Source organism: Oncorhynchus mykiss, chromosome 12 (assembly GCF_013265735.2).
Source record: "Oncorhynchus mykiss isolate Arlee chromosome 12, USDA_OmykA_1.1, whole genome shotgun sequence".
Taxonomy (NCBI): domain Eukaryota; kingdom Metazoa; phylum Chordata; class Actinopteri; order Salmoniformes; family Salmonidae; genus Oncorhynchus; species Oncorhynchus mykiss.
The window spans coordinates 85,682,470-85,701,080 of NC_048576.1; the positions used below are offsets into that span (position 1 = coordinate 85,682,470).

General features: G+C 41.4%; 1 protein-coding gene across 3 annotated transcripts in view; it reads left to right on the forward strand.

The window, feature by feature from the left end:
- Positions 1-18,611, forward strand: part of LOC110538728 (voltage-dependent T-type calcium channel subunit alpha-1I-like) — a 139,118-nt gene that overhangs the window by 22,648 nt on the left and 97,859 nt on the right. For all 3 annotated transcript variants that reach the window (XM_036938908.1, XM_036938909.1, XM_036938907.1), the window contains exons 3-4: positions 11,127-11,224; positions 15,872-16,031. In XM_036938908.1, the coding sequence (XP_036794803.1) occupies positions 11,127-11,224; positions 15,872-16,031 (258 nt within the window). The remainder of the gene's footprint in view (positions 1-11,126; positions 11,225-15,871; positions 16,032-18,611) is intronic.

Sequence of the window (18,611 nt, forward strand, 5' to 3'; positions counted from 1 at the left end):
CTAAGCACGTATAGGGGTGGTGGGATCTTTGAGGTTGTTTTTTCGCGAGGGCACAACCAGCGGGTGGGGCTGGTTGCAATGGCCACTCGCGGAAATGTAGAGTTTGAAAAACTTAGTCGGAGGCATGGAGTAAAAATTCCTGCTGCGGCTGGGTGTTCAGTGGAAGAATGTAGCTTGGCTGTGGGTGCTATCATTGGGTATGATAGCATCAAATCAGCCTCAAGGATGAATAGCGCTGTAGTGATATTCTTAGATTCAATTGAAAAGGTGAATAAGATAGTTGAGAGGGGTGTGGTGTTGCGGGAGACACAGACGCCGGTATTTCCGCTTATGAATCCGGCGAAGAAAGTTATGCTTTCTAACGTGCCACCATTTGTTAGAGATGAAGTGTTAGAGCGAGAGTTATCTCGTCATGGTCAAATCGTATCTACAATAAAGAAGGTTCTTTTTGGATGCAAATCTCCGTTGTTGAAACATGTCGTGTCTCATAGGAGACAAGTGCATATGATTTTAAAAAAGGAAGGAGATGAACTGAATTTAGCGTTTAGTTTTAAGATTGATGGATTTGATTATGTCTTCTATGCATCTACTGAATCAATGAAATGTTTTGGATGTGGAAGAGAGGGGCATTTGGTGCGTAATTGTCCCGAGAATGAACGCGCTGAGCCTGGTAGTAGCTTTAGTGCGGGTGCAACTAACGTACCACAGCGAAGGGATGAAAATACTACAGGTGTAGGGGAAGAGAGAAGGTGGGCAGATGTGGTTGGAAAAGTAGGAGAGGAAGGCATTGTGGATACGGGGGCAATTGTGGTAGATCAGAACAAAGAGGGAGGGGAAACACTAGGTGAGATTGCGACTGCTGTCGCTGAGGTGGTGCTGGAAAATGAAATTGGAGGTCAAGAGGAGATTGAAATAACGGAAAAGGAAGCGGATGTTTTCAAAATACCGAGGAGTAAAAGGAAGAATTTAAGGGGTGGTGAAGGGTCTAATTCTAAGAGAAAGGTAGAGATGGATAAATCAGGTGAAGATGAACAGGTTGTAGAGATGGGGTTTTCTTCTGGGGAGGATAGCGAGAGTGAGTCATCTGACGCGTCACAACAATATAGTGAGATAGATGGGGTGGAAGGGAGGTATGGGATTGAGAAGATACGTCAATTTCTGAAGTTGACAAAAGGGAAGAAATATATGCAGGATTACAATGTAACTGATTTTTTCCCTGAACGTGAATTGTTTATTGAATCAGCAAAGTTTCTGATGTCAAAAATTACAGGGGGAGGTTTGAAAAGCCCTGAAATTGCTAGACTCAAGAAAGTGGTCACGAGAGTAATAAGTGATGCAAATTCTAAAGAAAATGAAAGAGTTCAGTTGCAGTTTTAACTCTGTAAAGAGATGTGGTGGCTGTATCTTCCTCTGTATTTTTTTCTTATCCATGAGCAGTTTTAAGATCTCTTCTTTAAACGTAAATGGGGCAAGAGATGTTAAAAAAAGAGCCATGGTGTATGAGTTAATGAGGGGAAAGGGAAGTGACATAATTTTTCTACAAGAAACGCATAGTAATTTGGAAAATGAAGTTATGTGGCAACAGGAGTGGGGGGGGACAGTGGTGTGTAGTCATAAAAACTCAAAAAGTGGGGGTGTGGTTATCTTGTTCTCAAAAGGGTTTTTGCCTTTGTCATATGAGGTTGAAGAGGTAGTTGAGGGGAGGTTATTAAAAGTTAGAGCAAGGTATGAAAACATCAATATGTGTCTGATAAATGTATATGCCCCAGTGGTGACAGTTGAGAGGGTATGTTTTTTAGAGACATTATCAAATACCATTGAGAAATGTAACAAAGAAGATTATTTGTTTATTGCTGGGGATTTTAACTGCACAGTTAGTGATTTAGATAGAAATCACCAAGAACCTCATATAGCCTCAAGGACGTTTTTAAAACGCCTTATTGTAACAAATGAACTGTGTGATATTTGGAGGAGTCAACATGGAGGAACAAGGCAGTACACCTGGGCGCATGTGAGAGAGAACATCATCTCTATGGCCAGGTTAGATAGGTTTTATGTTTTTGAGCATCAATCTCAGGTCTGTAAATCAAGTGTGATAACTCCAGTGGGATTTTCTGATCATTGTTTAATAACAGAGGTGGTGTTCATTAACGATGTAAAACCTAAAAGCGCATACTGGCATTTTAATATAACTTTATTGAGTGATGCTCACTTCAGGAATTGTTTCAGTTTTTTTTGGGAGAGGTGGAGGTCTCAAAAGGCCAGTTTTGTATCCCTTCAACAATGGTGGGATATAGGGAAAATCCAGATTCAACAATTTTGTAATCAATACACGAGGAATGTCACCAAGGATATCACCAGATCAATGAAAGCCCTAGAGATTGAAATAGTGGAACTCATGACGTTGGTTGAGACCACAGGAGATCGAGGCCATACTCAGGCCCTCAAGAGGAGAAAAGCTGCATTGGCAGATCTGCTGGGTATCAGAGCACAGGGGGCATTGGTGAGAAGTAAATTTCAGGGCATATCTGAAATGGATGCCTCATCCAAATTTTTCTTTGGTTTAGAGAAAAAGAATGGACAAAGAAAAATTATTCATTGTCTCAAATCAGCTGTTGGACAAGAGCTCACTAGCCCTAGTGAAATTAGAAAGAGGGCAGTAGAGTTCTATGCTGAGCTCTACAAGTGTGAGTACAAAGAGGACAAAACAGTGACACAGCAGTTCTTTGATGGGCTCCCAAAGGTGCCTGCAGAAGCTCAGGTTGAGCTTGAGCAACCATTGTCTTTGCAGGATTTATACACTGCATTAAAAGGAATGGAAAATGGAAGGGCACCAGGCATTGATGGGCTTCCCGTTGACTTTTTTAAGTCTTTTTGGGCTATGTTGGGAGAGGATTGGTTAGAAGTAGCTAATGATAGTTTAACCGGAGGGTTACTACCAATAAGCTGCAGAAGGGCTGTCCTCACCCTACTGCCTAAAAAGGGTGACCCGAGGGAGGTGAAGAACTGGAGGCCGGTGGCTTTATTGTGTACTGATTATAAAATATTGTCAAAGGCTTTGTCCAACAGGCTGAGGGAGGTGATGGGGCAAATCATACATACGGATCAGTCCTACTGTGTTCCTGGCAGGCAGATAGGGGATAACATTTCTCTGATTCGTGATTTTTTGGACGTCTCTAGGGCTATTGGGTTGGATGCTGGTCTAATTTCAATTGATCAGGAAAAGGCATTTGACCGAGTTGAACATCAATATTTATGGCACACGTTTGAAGCGTTTGGGTTCAGCTCTGGTTTTATTGCCATGATAAAGGTGATATATGGTGACATTGAAAGTGTATTGAAAGTTAACGGTGGTTTGAGTGCTCCTTTTAAAGTGTGTAGAGGTATTAGGCAGGGATGTTCTATGTCAGGGATGTTATATGCTATTGCTATAGAGCCACTACTAAATAGCATTAGAAGTCGTATTGCAGGGGTGTGCCTTTCAGAGGATATTCCTCCTATTCGTCTTTCAGCCTATGCTGATGATGTAGTTGTGCTAGTGAAAAATCAAGCGGAGGTGGATAGTTTGAGTCTAATGGTTGATCGTTTTAGGGGAATATCCTCTGCAAAGGTAAATTGGGAAAAGAGTTGTGCTTTACAGATTGGAGAATGGTCTGGGGGGATCATGGCTTTGCCAGGGGGGCTAGAATGGTGTAAGGGAGGTTTTAAGTATCTTGGAGTGTACCTAGGAGATGAGGGGACTATGGAAAAAAATTGGAGTGGGGTGGTTGAAATGGTGGAAGGGAGGATGAGGAGATGGCGTTGGTTACTATCTCGTATGTCATATAGGGGGCGTACTATTATAGTTAACAATGTGATTGCATCTGCACTGTGGCATCGGTTGTCAGTTTTAGAACCACCATCTGGCCTTCTGGCTAAGATACAGGCAATTATTGTGGATTTCTTTTGGGATAAATATCACTGGGTTCCACAAAGTGTTTTGTATTTGTCAAAAGAGGAGGGGGGACAAGGTCTTGTACATCTTGCTAGTAGGGCTGCTGCTTTCCGGTTTCAGTTTATTCAAAGGTTGCTTTATGGACCGGAAAATGTGGTGTGGAGAGGGGTGGCAGGTCTTATATTACAGCGGGTTGGAGGATTAGGTTTAAAGAAGGCTTTATTTCTGGTTGATAGTAGCCAGATTTCTAGGGAGGGAGTACCTCCGTTTTACAGAGGCCTTCTCAGAGTGTGGAGCGTAATGAAGGTGTCCAGAAGAACTTCAGCGGAGTCAGTGCATTGGCTGTTGGAGGAACCTCTGGTGTATGGGGCAAGACTGGACTGTACAACTGCAGCTGTTCCACATTTCTCCAAGATTCTGGTGAAGGGGAAAATCATCACCTTAAGACAGTTAATGGCCATGGCTGGGCCCGCCTTAATGGATAGAAGACGGATGGCAGAACATTTGGGGATGAGGTCGGAAAGGATTGTCGGACAAATGCTGGGGAGCTGTAGGAAGGCTCTGTCAGCGGAAGAATGGGGTATGCTTAGTAGCCACAAGAAGATTGTGCAAGATGAAGACGTCTCATTTCCAAAACTAGGGATTACACCAAATATCCCAGAGTCAGAAAGAAAGGCGTTATTGCTGGATTTGAGAGGGTTGGAGGAGGTGGGTTTGGATGAGGTGAATGGGAAGGAATTGTATAGAGGGTGTGTCAAGGTGTTGAATAAAGATAAATTGAAAAATAGAAAAGATACTCCATGGAGGGTAAAATTGGGCATTGATGACAAGGTAAAGCCAGCATGGAGAGCACTGTACAAACCACCGTTACAAAAGGGTACTGGTGATATGCAATGGAGGGTTTTACATGGCATCATTGCAGTTAATGCTTTTGTATCTGTTATTAACTCAGATGTTAGAGATGGATGTCCTTTTTGTAATATAAGAGAAACCATTTTTCACTGTTTTATGGAGTGTGAGAGGATAAAACCTCTATTCGAAATGCTGGAATCTTTGTTTAAAGCTGTAGGGGAGTTTTTCAATAACACTGTTTTTATTTTGGGGTTTCATTATAGTAAACAACAGAAAAGAAAATGTCAAATGTTAAATTTTGTTTTGGGACAAGCTAAGATGTCAATTTTTCTGAGTAGGAAACATAAGATAGAAACGGGATATGGGCAGGATGTAAGATGTGTTTTTAAAGGTTTAGTGAAAGCAAGAATAAAAGTAGATTTTGAGTTCTTTTCAGCTGTAAAAGATCTCCTATTATTTGAGGAGAAGTGGGCCTACGAAGGAGCACTTTGTTTTGTAGAGGAGGGGAAATTATTTTTTGCTGCTGAAATAAGTTGAATGTATATGTTATGTATTTATTTTTGTTTAGGAATTACATTTGTTGTTTTATTTCTGAAAAGGCAGTGTGTCATTATTTTATGTTAACATTTGAGTAAAAAATAAAGGTTTTATAAAAACTCAAACTCTCTCTCTCTCTCTCTCTCTCTCTCTCTCTTTCTCTCTCTGTCTCTCTCTCTCTCTCTCTCTCTCTCTCGCTGTCCTTCCTTCCTTCCTTCCTTCCTTCCTTCCTTCCTTCCTTCCTTCCTTCCTTCTCTCTCTCTCTCTCTTTCTCTCTCTCTCTCTCTCTCTTTCTCTCTCTCTCTCGCTGTCCCCCCCTCTCACTCTGTCTGTCTGTCTCTCTCTACCTCTACCTCTACCTCAATTAATTTCAATTCAAGGGGCTTTATTGGCATGGGAAACATATGTTAACATTGCCGAAGCAAGTGAAATGGATAAACAAAGTCAAATAAAAGTGAATAGTAAATATTACACTCACACCAGTTCCAAAAGAATAGAGACATTTCAAATGTCATATTATGTCTATATACCGTGTTGTAACAATGTGCAAATAGTTCAAGTACAAAAGCGAAAATAAATCTACAACATAAAATTGTATTTACAATGTTGTTTGTTCTTCACTGGTTGCCATTTTCTTGTGGCAACAGGTCACAAATCTTAATGCTGTGATTGCACACTGTGGTATTTCACCCATTAGATATGGGAGTTAATCAAAAATTATTTGTGGGTCTGTGTAATCTGAGGGAAATACAGTTGAAGTCTGAAGTTTACATACATTTAGGTTGGAGTCATTAAAACTTGTTTTTCAACCACCCCACAAATTTCTTGTTAACAAACTATAGTTTTGGCAAGTTGGTTAGGACATCTACTTTGTGCATGATGCAAGGAATTTTTTCAAAAAATTGTTTACAGACAGATTATTTCACTAACAATTCACTGTATTCCAGTGGGTCAGAAGTTTACATACACTAAGTTGACTGTGCATTCCAAATTCCAGAAAATTATAGCATGGCTTGAGAAGCTTCTGATAGGCTAATTAACATCATTTGAGTCCATTGGAGGTGTGCCTGTCGATATATTTCAAAGCCTATCTTCAAACTCAGTGCCTCTTTGCTTGACATCATGGGAAATCAAAAGAAATCAGCCAAGACCTCAAAGAAAAATTGTAGACCTCCACAGGTCTGGTTCATCCTTGGGAGCAATTTCCAAATGCCTGAAGGTACCACGTTCATCTGTACAAACAATAGTACGCAAGTATAAACACCATGGGACCACACAGCCGTCATACCGTTCAGGAAGGAGACACATTCTGTCTCCTAGAGATGAATGTACTTTGGTGCAAAAAGTGCAAATCAATCCCAGAACAACAGCAAAGGACCTTGTGAAGATGCTGGAGGAAACAGGTACAAAAGTATCTGTATCCACAGTAAAACGAGTCCTATATCAACATAACCCAGCAAGGAAGAAGCCACTGCTCCAAAACCGCCATAAAAAAAGCCAAACTACAGTTTGCAACTGCATATGAGGACAAAGATAGTACTTTTGGAGAAATGTCCTCTGGTCTGATTAAACAAAAATAGAACTGTTTGGCCATAATGACCATCGCTATGTTTGGAGGAAAAAGGGGGAGGCTTGCAAGCCGAAGAACACCATCCCAGCTATGAAGCACGAGGGTGGCAGCATCATGTTGTGGGGGTGCTTTGCTGCAAGTGCACTTGCTGGTGCACTTCACAAAATAGATGGTATCATAAGGGAGGGAAATTATGTGGATATATTGAAGCAACATCTCAAGACATCAGTCAGGAAGTTGAAGCTTGGTTGCAAATGGGTCTTCCAAATGGACAATGACCCCAAGCATACTTCCAAAGTTGTGGCAAAATGGCTTAAGGACAACAAAGTCAAGGTATTGGAGTGGCCATCACAAAACCTGACCTCAATCCTATAGAAAATGTGTGGGCAGAACTGAAAAAGTGTGTGCGAGTAAGGAGGCCTACAAACCTGACTCAGTTACACCAGCTCTGTCAGGAGGAATGGGCCAAAATTCACCCAACTTATTATGGGAAGTTTGTGCAATCCTACCCAAAACGTTTGACCCAAGTTAAACAATTTAAATGCAATGCTACCAAATACTAATTGAGTGTATGTCAACTTCTGACCCACTGGGAATGTGATGAAAGAAATAAAAGCTGAAATAAATCATTCTCTTGATTATTTTTCGGACATTTCGCATTCTTAAAATAAAGTGGTGATCCTAACTGACCTAAGGCAGTGATTGTTTACTGGAATTAAATGTCAGGAATTGTGAAAAACTGAGTTTAAATGTATTTGGCTAAGGTGTATGTAAACTTCCGACTTCAACTGTATGTGTATCAAATATGGTCATACATTTGGCAGGAGGTTAGGAAATGCAGCTCATTTTCCACCTCATTTTGTGGGCAGTGTGTAACGGTTTTCTTTAGGTGAAGTAGAGGCGGACCAAAATGCAGCGTGGTTGTTATTCATTGTACTTTAATAAAGAAACTGTACACAAATAAACTAACAAAACAACAAACGTGCGAAAACCTAAAACAGTCCTATCTGGTGCAAAACACAGAGACAGGAACAATCACCCACAAACACACAGTGAAACCCAGGCTACCTAAGTATGATTCTCAATCAGAGACAACTAATGACACCTGCCTCTGATTGAGAACCATACTAGGCCGAAACATAGAAATACCCAAAACCTAGAAAAACAAACATAGACTGCCCACCCAACTCACGCCCTGACCATACTAAATAAATACAAAACAAAGGAAATAAAGGTCAGAACGTGACACAGTGTGCACATATCCTGTCTTCTCTCACCTACGGCGACCTTTCTCAATAACAAGGCTATGCTCAATGAGTCTGTACATAGTCAAAGCTTTCCTTAATTTTGGGTCAGTCACAGTGGTCAGGTATTCGGCCAAATATCATTCTAGTTTGCTTTGAATTTTTGATAATTCTTTCCAATAGTCAAGTAATTATCTTTTTGTTTTCTCATGATTTGGTTGGGTCTAATTGTATTGCTGTCCAGGGGATCTGTGGGGTGTGTTTGTGTTTGTGTTTGTGAATAGAGCCCCTTACCAGCTTGCTTAGGGGACTCTTCTCCAGGGTTCATCTCTCTGTAGGTGATGGCTTTGTTATGGAAGGTTTAGGAAACGCTTCCTTTTAGGTTGTTGTCGAATTTAACGTCTCTTTTCTGGATTTTGATAATTAGCGGGTATCGGACTAATTCTGCTCTGCATATATTATTTGCTGTTTTACACGGAGGGTATTTTTGCACAATGCTGCATGCAGAGTCTTAATTTGGTGTTTGTCCTATTTTGTGAATTCTTGGTTGGTGAGCAGACCCCAGACTTCACAACCATAAAGGGCAATGGGTTCTGTAACTGATTCAAGTATTTTTTGCCTGATCCTAATTGGTATGTCAAATGTTATGTTCCTTTTGATGGCATAGAAGGCCCCATCTTGCCTTGTTTCTCAGATCGTTCACAGCTTTGTGGAAGTTACCTGTGGCGCTGATGTTTAGGCCGAGGTATGTATCGTTTTTTGTGTGGTCTAGGGCAACGGTGTCTAGATGGAATTTGTATTTGTGTTCCTGGGGACTGGACCTTTTTTGGAACGCCATTATTTTGTTTTTCTGAGATTCACTGTCAGGGCCCAGGTCTGACAGAATCTGTGCAGAAGATCTAGGTGCTGCTGTAAGCCCTACTTGGTTGGGGACAGAAGCACCAGATCATCAGCAAACAGTAGACATTTGACTTCAGATTCTAGTAGGGTGAGGCCTGGTGCTGCAGACTGTTCTAGTGCCCTTGCCAATTTGTTTATATATACATGTTGAAGAGGGTGGGGCTTAAGCTGCACCCCTGTCTCACCCCACAGGCCTGTGGAAAGAAATCTGTGTTTTTGCCCATTTTAACCAAACACGTGTTGCTTGTGCATATGGACTTTATAATGTCACATGTTTTTTCCCCCAACACCACTTTCCATCAATTTGTATAGCAGACCCTCATGATAAATTGAGTCAAAAGCTTTTTTTAAGTCAACAAAGCATGAGAAGACTTTGCCCTTGTTTTTGTTAGTTTGTTTGTCAATTATGGTGTGCAGGGTGAATGCGTGGTCTGTCGTACGGTAATATGGTAAAAAGCCAATTTGACATTTGCTCAGTACATTGTTTTCACTGAGGAAATGTACAAGTCTGCTGTTAATGATAATGCAGAGGATTGTCCCAAGGTTGCTGTTAACGCATATCCCACGGTAGTTATTGGGGTCAAATTTGTCTCCACTTTTGTGGATTGGGGTGATCAGTCCTTGGTTCCAAATATTGGGGAAGATGCCAGAGATGAGAATGATGTTAAAGAGTTTATTTTATATTTTATCATTTCATGTAGGATACCATCAAAACCAGAGGTCTTTTTGAGTTGGAGGGTTTGTATTTTGTCCTGTAGTTCATTCAATGTAATTGGAGAATCTTTAATAGCTTATTATAAGATTTGTAATTGATCAAGTATGTGTTATTGCTGTTTGTTATTTCTTATAGGAACAAAAACATTAGTAAAGTGGTTTATCCATACATCTCCGTTTTGGATAGATAACTCTTTGTGTTGTTGTTGGTTTAGTGTGTTCAAATTTTCCCAGAAGTGGTTAGAGTCTATGGATTCTTCAATTACATTGATCTGATTACTGACCAGCTGTTCCTTCTTTTTCTGTAGTGTATTTCTGTATTGTTTTAGTGATTCACCATAGTGAAGGTGTAGACTTCTCAATTTCTTTCTTAGGTTTTAGCATTCTTCATCAAACCATTTGTCATTGTTGTTCATTTTCTTAGGTTGTCTGCTTGACATTTCTACTGCCAAGTTTACAACATCACTTTTACAGTGACATGTTTTGTCCAGGAAGTTGTTTGAAATGGATTGAATTTGTTGTTACCTAATTGTTTTTGGTAATTTTTTACACTACTTTCCTTCCATCTATAGCATTTCTTAATATTGTGCAGGTCCCTTGGCTTCGATGCCTCATTATTTACTATTGCTCTGTCCAGGTAGACTGTGATCTTTCTGTGATCTGATAGGGGTGTTAGTGGGCTGACTGTGAACACTCTGAGAGACTCTGGGTTGAGGCCAGTGATAAAGTAATCTACAGTATTACTGCCAAGAGATGAGCTGTAGGTATCTCTTTCTATGCTTCTCCGCCTCTCCCTTACACTCTTTCTCTCCTTTTCATCTGTTGATACTGTGGGTACTGCAAAGATGCTCCCATAATTGTACTATTGAATTAAAATGATATAATAATTCATAGCTCTCTCCCCTCTCCCCTTCCTTCCCTCTGCTTCAAAGATACTCTGAGACAATACCTTACTGTCTGAATGAGAATAAACAATCGCTCTGATGTGAGCACATTATAAATGGGAAAACCGTATTTGCACTCATATCAGCCATTTCGGATCATGGGTTAACCCAGCAGTTCATGAGTTAACCCACGAGTTAACCCCACAGTTGCTTTGGTGCAGTGTTGTGGCAGGCTTATATCCTGAAACTGGGATGTGACCTGTAGACGGATTGGAAAGGCACTCAGAGATCTTGCCTGAGGGAAAGAGCCCTCTTGGGCCTTGTTGTATATGGATGGATTTAAAATGAGATTCTGTAGAACAAATGGGAACTGAGAATGTGTCAGTGAGTCATATGTACAGTAAATGCTCTCTCTCTCTCACACACACACACACGCACACATATACACACACACAGTTCCTTGACTCCTATGTGTGTTCCTCTCTTTGTAGGATGGTGGAGTACTCGTTGGACCTGCAGAACATCAACCTCTCAGCCATTAGGACAGTCAGGGTCCTCAGACCCCTCAAAGCCATCAACAGAGTACCCAGTGAGTTCTGTCTCGCGGTCTCTCTTTCTCTCTCTCTCTCTCTCTCTCTCTCGCTCCCTCTCGCTTTCTGTCTCTCTCAGTCTGTCTCTTTCTGTCTGTCTCTCGCTCTCTCTCTCTGTCTTGTTTATCTCTGTTTGTCTCTCTGTCTGTTTGTGTCTGTCACTTTCTGTCTGTCTGTCTGTTTGTGTCTGTCACTGTCTGTCTGTCTGTCTGTCTGTCTGTCTGTCTGTCTGTCTGTCTGTCTGTCACTTTCTGTCTGTCTGTCTGTCACTTTCTGTCTGTCTGTCTGTCTGTCTGTCTTTCTGTCTGTCTGTCTGTCCGTTTGTTTGTTTGCGTGTGATGTCTACACTGAGTGTACAAAACATTAGGAACGTCCACTCTTTCCATGACATAGACTGACCAGGTGAATCCAGGTGAAAGCTATGATCCCTTATTGATGTAACTTGTTCAATCCGCTTCAATCAGTATAGATGAAAGGGAGGAGACAGGTTAAATAAGGATCTTGGCCTTGAGACAATTGAGACATGGATTGTGTATGTGCTCCATTCAGAGAGTGAATGGGCAAGACAAAAGATTTAAGTGCATTTGAACAGGATATGATAGTAGGTGCCAGGCACACCGGTTTGTGTCAATAACTGCAACGCTGCTGGGTTTTTCACATTCAACAGTTTCCCGTGTGTATCAAGAATGGTCCACCATCCAAAGGACATCCAGCCAACTTGACACAACTGTGGGAAGCATTGGAGTCAACATGGGCCAGCATCCCTGTGGAACACTTTCAACATCTTGTAGAGTCCATGCCCCAAAAAATTGAGCCTGTTCTGAGGGCAAAAGCTGGGGTGCAACTCAATATTAGGAAGGTGTTCCTAATGTTTTCTCCATTCAATCAGTACAGTCATTGTATATGTCCTTTGACTTTGCTGTGATCCTCTACTCTGTTCTGACTGCATAACCCCAGGACAGTGCTGTTTGATCTGAGCAGCCCAACTCCTATCAGATGCCCTCTACTACAACAGAGTCCCTTACAGATTTACATATCCTCCTGTAATGTAGATCACTGTTCTCTCTCTGACCCAACCCCATCCCTCTCAAATACAACTCTGTTCTCAGACAAAATTGTAAACACCTATTGATTTTCCCCTTACCTCAGACAGCTTCTAATCATCGTAAGCACCAATTAGCCCGATCAAGCGAAGGTCAGCTAATCTCTCCACTCACTTCCAGTCAGTGAAAGTGATAGCATTTATCCGCTAATGCTAACAGTGGCTAACAGTGAATAACACACAGATAGTGGTATCAGTCAGACTCAGGTAGCATTTCCTGATCTCCTCTTTACTAGAGCTAACTGACTAATAGCGGCTAACACTGATATGCATGATGTAAGCTGTAAGTGAGACAGTGTACTGAAACACAGTCAAACAGGACATGTTCCAAACAGCTGTAATCCTTATCCTTGCATCCTTTACTTGTTTCCTTTCCTTTCCCCCAGAGCTAACAGCCTAATGGGCTAAGCTAATGGCAAAGAAACACAGATCATTGCTAACGCTAATGGACTAGTGGTGTGGAAACCGAGAGACACAGAGAGGTGTGCTGGAGTCATCTGTCTGCAGGTACATTAAGTGAGTGCAGGTGTTCTATGGCACAGTCTGTCTCTAATGAGAATTATTGGCGGGTAGAGAAACCAGTATTTATAAACACATAAAACACACACACACCACACACACACACACACCTCCAACTCGCCTCTCTCTGTGATGAGAATTAGTGAAGACATTACTCTCTCGTCTGGTCCATTACACACACACAGATTAATCCTAGCACTAATTACCTGGGAAAACAGTTTTCCTTGAGTGCTGACGATAATTCCCATTCTAATTCCCATTCCCATTCTGAAGCGTTGAAGACTCTGCTCCCTTATCAATGTTTCAGTGGGTGTTGCCACCGGGGTAACTCATTAAATATGAATGGTAATTGAATTAGTGCATGTCATTGCCTCGCTCCGCCAGCTGATAGGAAGTTGTAGGGAGGGGTGATACTGATAGTGATGTCATGTTTGGGGAACTGATATAGGCAGACTGGTGACTGGTGCACATGTGTAAACAAACGCACTAATACACATGCTGGGACACACACACACATGTACACATACATGCTGTGTGTGTGTGTGTGTGTGTGTGTGTGTGTGTGTGTGTGTGTGTGTGTGTGTGTGTGTGTGTGTGTGTGAGTGCTCACTGTGTAGTATAAACATATGGTTGCACTCAGGGGAATGGATAACTGATGAGTATGTCCACAACTCCCTGCATTAGACCAGATAGGGGTGAGATACAATAGACATAAAGCAATTGCTTGACATGAGGTCATTTTGACCAAGTTAATAAACACATCAGCTGAGATTGACCCCCGTGAGACCCAATTTGTACCCTTCCTAGAAGATGCATAATAGTGTAGTCTCTCTCTCTCCCTCTCTCTCTCTCTCTCTCTCTCTCTCCAGTTGACACCCCCTCCTTCCTTTTCTCAATTTCTGGGCTATAACACCCTGTATGTAGCCAGTAACACCCTTTATGTAGCCAGCAACACCCTGTATGTAGCCAGTAACACCCTGTATGTAGCCAGTAACACCCTTTATGTAGCCAGTAACACCCTGTATGTAGCCAGTAACACGCTGTATGTAGCCAGTAACACCATGTATGTAGCCAGTATAACCCTGTATGTAGCCAGTAACACCATGTATGTAGTCAGTATAACCCTGTATGTAGCCAGTAACACCATGTATGTAGTCAGTATAACCCTGTATGTAGCCAGTAACACCATGTATGTAGTCAGTATAACCCTGTATGTAGTCAGTTTAACCCTGTATGCAGCCAGTAACACCATGTATGTAGTCAGTTTAACCATGTATGTAGCCAGTAACACCATGTATGTAGTCAGTTTAACCCTGTATGCAGCCAGTAACACCATGTATGTAGTCAGTTTAACCCTGTATGTAGCCAGTAACACCATGTATGTAGTCAGTATAACCCTGTATGTAGCCAGTTACACCATGTATGTAGTCAGTTTAACCCTGTATGTAGCCAGTAACACCATGTATGTAGCCAGTAATACCATGTATGTAGTCAGTTTGCCCCGTTCAAAGCCCACGTTGAAGTGGTGTTATTGAGGACGTGTGGTCCTGAGTAGGATTATGTTTTTTTACATGCAAAAGTCAATGCTTTTGATAGACATACAGTAGTTCCACTATAGGTAGACATATATTAGTTCCTCTATAGTTATACATTCATTAGTTCCACTATAGGTACACATACATTAGTTCATCTATAGGTATGTATCTGCCTCTCCCTCTTTCTTCCTCTTCCTCTTCCCCTCTCTTTTTCTCTCTCCTCGACCTCACTGTTGTACCTGGGTTGTATTAACCGCATGTGGTGTCTCTTCTCATGAAACACAGCATGACAAACACGTGCGTACACACACACACACACACACACACACACACACACACACACACACACACACACACACACACACACACACACACACACACATACACACACACACACCTGTCAGTGAATCTCTCTGAGTGGTGCTTCAGTGGTTTCTGGTGTCAGTCCTTCAGAGAACTCTGCCAGTCGCCACTACTCTTCCATCAGCTGTCTTTATGTCATCATCACGGGACATATCTGCCCCATCTGCTCATGTACTAATCATGTTTCATTATGTAATCAACGTGGGTCAGGTCCAACGGTAGCCTCTCGTGTGTCATAATGCCATCACTTGGGGATATGGGATATGTGACTGGTCCACCATCCACCTATATGGACAGAAACATGTCTATGCTACTTTTGGAAGCCGGGATGTCCTGTGTTCTGTGTCCATATGTTTTGTGTCTGTCTGTGTGTTTTAGATACAGTATGTGTGTCCTGCTGTTTCTACTCAACAATATTCTCATTTATAATGCATGTGTGTGTGTGTTTGTGTATTATAATGCATGTGTGTGTGTTTGTGTATTATAATGCATGTGTGTGTGTGTATTATAATGCATGTGTGTGTGTTTGTGTATTATAACGCATGTGTGTGTGTATTATAATGCATGTGTGTATGTGTATTATAATGCATGTGTGTGTGTGTATTATAACGCACGTGTGTGTGTATTATAATGCATGTGTGTATGTGTATTATAATGTATGTGTGTGTGTGTATTATAATGCATGTATGTGTGTATTATAATGTGTGTGTGTGTGTGTGTGTGTATATTATAATGCATGTGTGTGTGTATTATAATGCATGTGTGTGTGTTTGTATTATAATGTGTGTGTGTTTGTATTATAATGCATGTGTGTATTATAATGCATGTGTGTGTGTATTATAATTCATATGTGTGTGTATGTTAATGCATGTGTGTGTGTATTATAATGCATGTGTGTGTGTATTATAATGCATGTGTGTGTGTGTGTATTATAATGCATGTTTGTGTGTGTATTATAATGCATGTGTGTGTGTATTATAATGCATGTGTGTGTGTATTATAATGCATGTGTGTGTGTGTGTATTATAATGCATGTGTGTGTGTGTGTATTAAAATGCATGTGTGTGTGTATTATAATGCATGTGTGTGTGTGTTTGTGTATTATAATGTATGTGTGTATGTTTCAGGTATGCGTATCCTGGTGAATCTCCTCCTGGACACACTGCCCATGCTGGGAAACGTCCTCCTGCTTTGTTTCTTCGTCTTCTTCATCTTTGGCATCATCGGAGTGCAGCTGTGGGCGGGATTACTGAGGAACCGATGCTACCTCGAAGAAAACTTCACCCTGTGAGTGACGGTGTGTGTGTGTGTGTGTGTGTGTGTGTGTGTGTGTGTGTGTGTGTGTGTGCGTGCGTGCATTCGTTAATTTGATTGTGGTGTAATTTATTCTCAACAAGACTACCTCCTCCCAGTCAGTAGCTGTACGTGATTAAATTCCCAGTCACCTCTCCATATTCATGACCGAGATGTCACGTGAATGCCCACCCTAACCTTGTCAATGACAGAATGGCACTGTATGTGAGTGAAGTCAGTGAGTGAGTGTGTCTGTACGTGTGTGTGTGTGTGTGTGTGTGTGTGTGTGTGTGTGTGTGTGTGTGTGTCTGTGTCTGTGTGTCTGTGTGTGTGTGTGTCTGTGTGTGTGTGCTCTCCTGCTGAGGTATAATCTGATTCAGAGGGGTGTCTGTGTTCCTGACAGTGTCTCCTTCCAGAGTGTGTGTTCTCTCTATGCTGACCTCAGCTTGTATTAATCATTGGCCAGAGAGAAAGAGGACCAATGTCCAATTTAAAATAAAAAAAAATTAAACATTTAACTAGGTGTAACGTTCGTCGTTAGAATGAGACCAAGGTGCAGGGTGGTAGGCATAATGTTCTTTTAATTTTTTACATTTTAATAAAAACAATAAACAACTCAACGAACGTAAAGCTAGGGGTGCAAACCCATTCAACAACCAAAGACAAGATACCACAACAGAAAGTGGGAAAAAAGGCTGCCTAAGTATGATCCCCAATCAGAGACAACGATAGACAGGTGCCTCTGATTGGGAACCTTACTCGGCCAAAAATAAAGAAATAGAACATAGAATGCCCACCCCAAATCACACCCTGACCTAACCAAATAGAGAAATAAAACGTCTCTCTAAGGTCAGGGCGTGACACTAGGCAAGTCCTACGTGGCTGACTCTGTCCCTCAGTTAACCCGTTAACACTCCTAGTTGGAAGTCACCTTTCAGAAAGGTGTAAGATAATGCTGAAACAATATAGCCATGTCTTACTAACGTTAAACACCTTTTGCATAAATGGTGCACACTTTAAGCACTGCTAAGAGTGTGCAAATCTGTCATCAAGGTAAAGGGTGGCTTTTTTGAAGAATCTCAAATATAAAATATATTTAGACTTGTTTAACACTTTTTTGGTTACTATATGATTCCATATTATTGTTATTTCATAGTTTTTATGTTTTCACTATTATTCTGCTATGTAGAAAATAGTCAAAATAAAGAAAAACCCTGGAATGAGTAGGTGTGTCAAAACTCTTGACTGGTTCTGTATATATATATATATATATGGAATTTGTACTATATGTTTAGAATATGTAAGTGCTTAAGATGCCGTTCTTTAATTATCTCTTTAATTAGTTAATTGTCCATGGCAGCTTTCAGATGGGAGCTTTAGCTTGTGTAGCAGGAAGCTCAGCTCAAGGATAGTATTAACTAATGCTAAGGGTTAGCCAGAGTGGTTGGATGCTTAATTGAAGGACCCTTGTGTATTAGCCAGGGAGTATGCTAATGGTGAGATGAGAGGTTGCAATGGGGGGTGATTAGCTGGAGTAGCTGAATGTTACAGGGGAGGACAGCACACCTCTCCTGGTTTATCTACATCTCTCTCCTCTTCCTCTACTGTCGTTGCCCTCTCTCTCCACCTCTCTTCTTCTTTTTTCCCTCCCTTTATCTTCCTCTCCTTTCTCACTCTCCCTCCCTTTATCTTCCTCTCCTTTCTCACTCTCCCTCCCTTTATTTTCCTCTCCTTTCTCACTCTCCCTCCCTTTATTTTCCTCTCTTTTCTCACTCTCCCTCCCTTTATCTTCCTCTCCTTTCTCACTCTCTCTCCCTTTATTTTCCTCTCCTTTCTCACTCTCCCTCCCTTTATCTTCCTCTCCTTTCTCACTCTCCCTCCCTTTATCTTCCTCTCCTTTCTCACTCTCTCTCCCTTTATCTTCCTCTCCTTTCTCACTCTCCCTCCCTTTATTTTCCTCTCCTTTCTCACTCTCCCTCCCTTTATTTTCCTCTCTTTTCTCACTCTCCCTCCCTTTATCTTCCTCTCCTTTCTCACTCTCTCTCCCTTTATTTTCCTCTCCTTTCTCACTCTCCCTCCCTTTATCTTCCTCTCCTTTCTCACTCTCCCTCCCTTTATCTTCCTCTCCTTTCTCACTCTCTCTCCCTTTATTTTCCTCTCCTTTCTCACTCTCCCTCCCTTTATCTCCCTCTCCTTTCTCACTCTCCCTCCCTTTATCTTCCTCTCCTTTCTCACTCTCCCTCCCTTTATCTTCCTCTCCTTTCTCACTCTCTCTCCCTTTATTTTCCTCTCCTTTCTCACTCTCCCTCCCTTTCATCTCCCTTCTTGTATTACCTTTCCTTGTCATTCTCTTTCTTCCCTCCCTTTCTTTTCACCTCTCTCCCCTGATTTTTTTCTCCTTCAACCAAGCTACATCGACAGACTGCACACATCAAATTCAAATTCAAATTCAAGCTGCTTTATTGGCATGAAAAACATTGTGTCAATATTGCCAAAGCAACAATGTATACAATATACATTGTAACAAAATTGTAAATGATAGCAAATAATAATATAAAATGGTGGTAAATAATA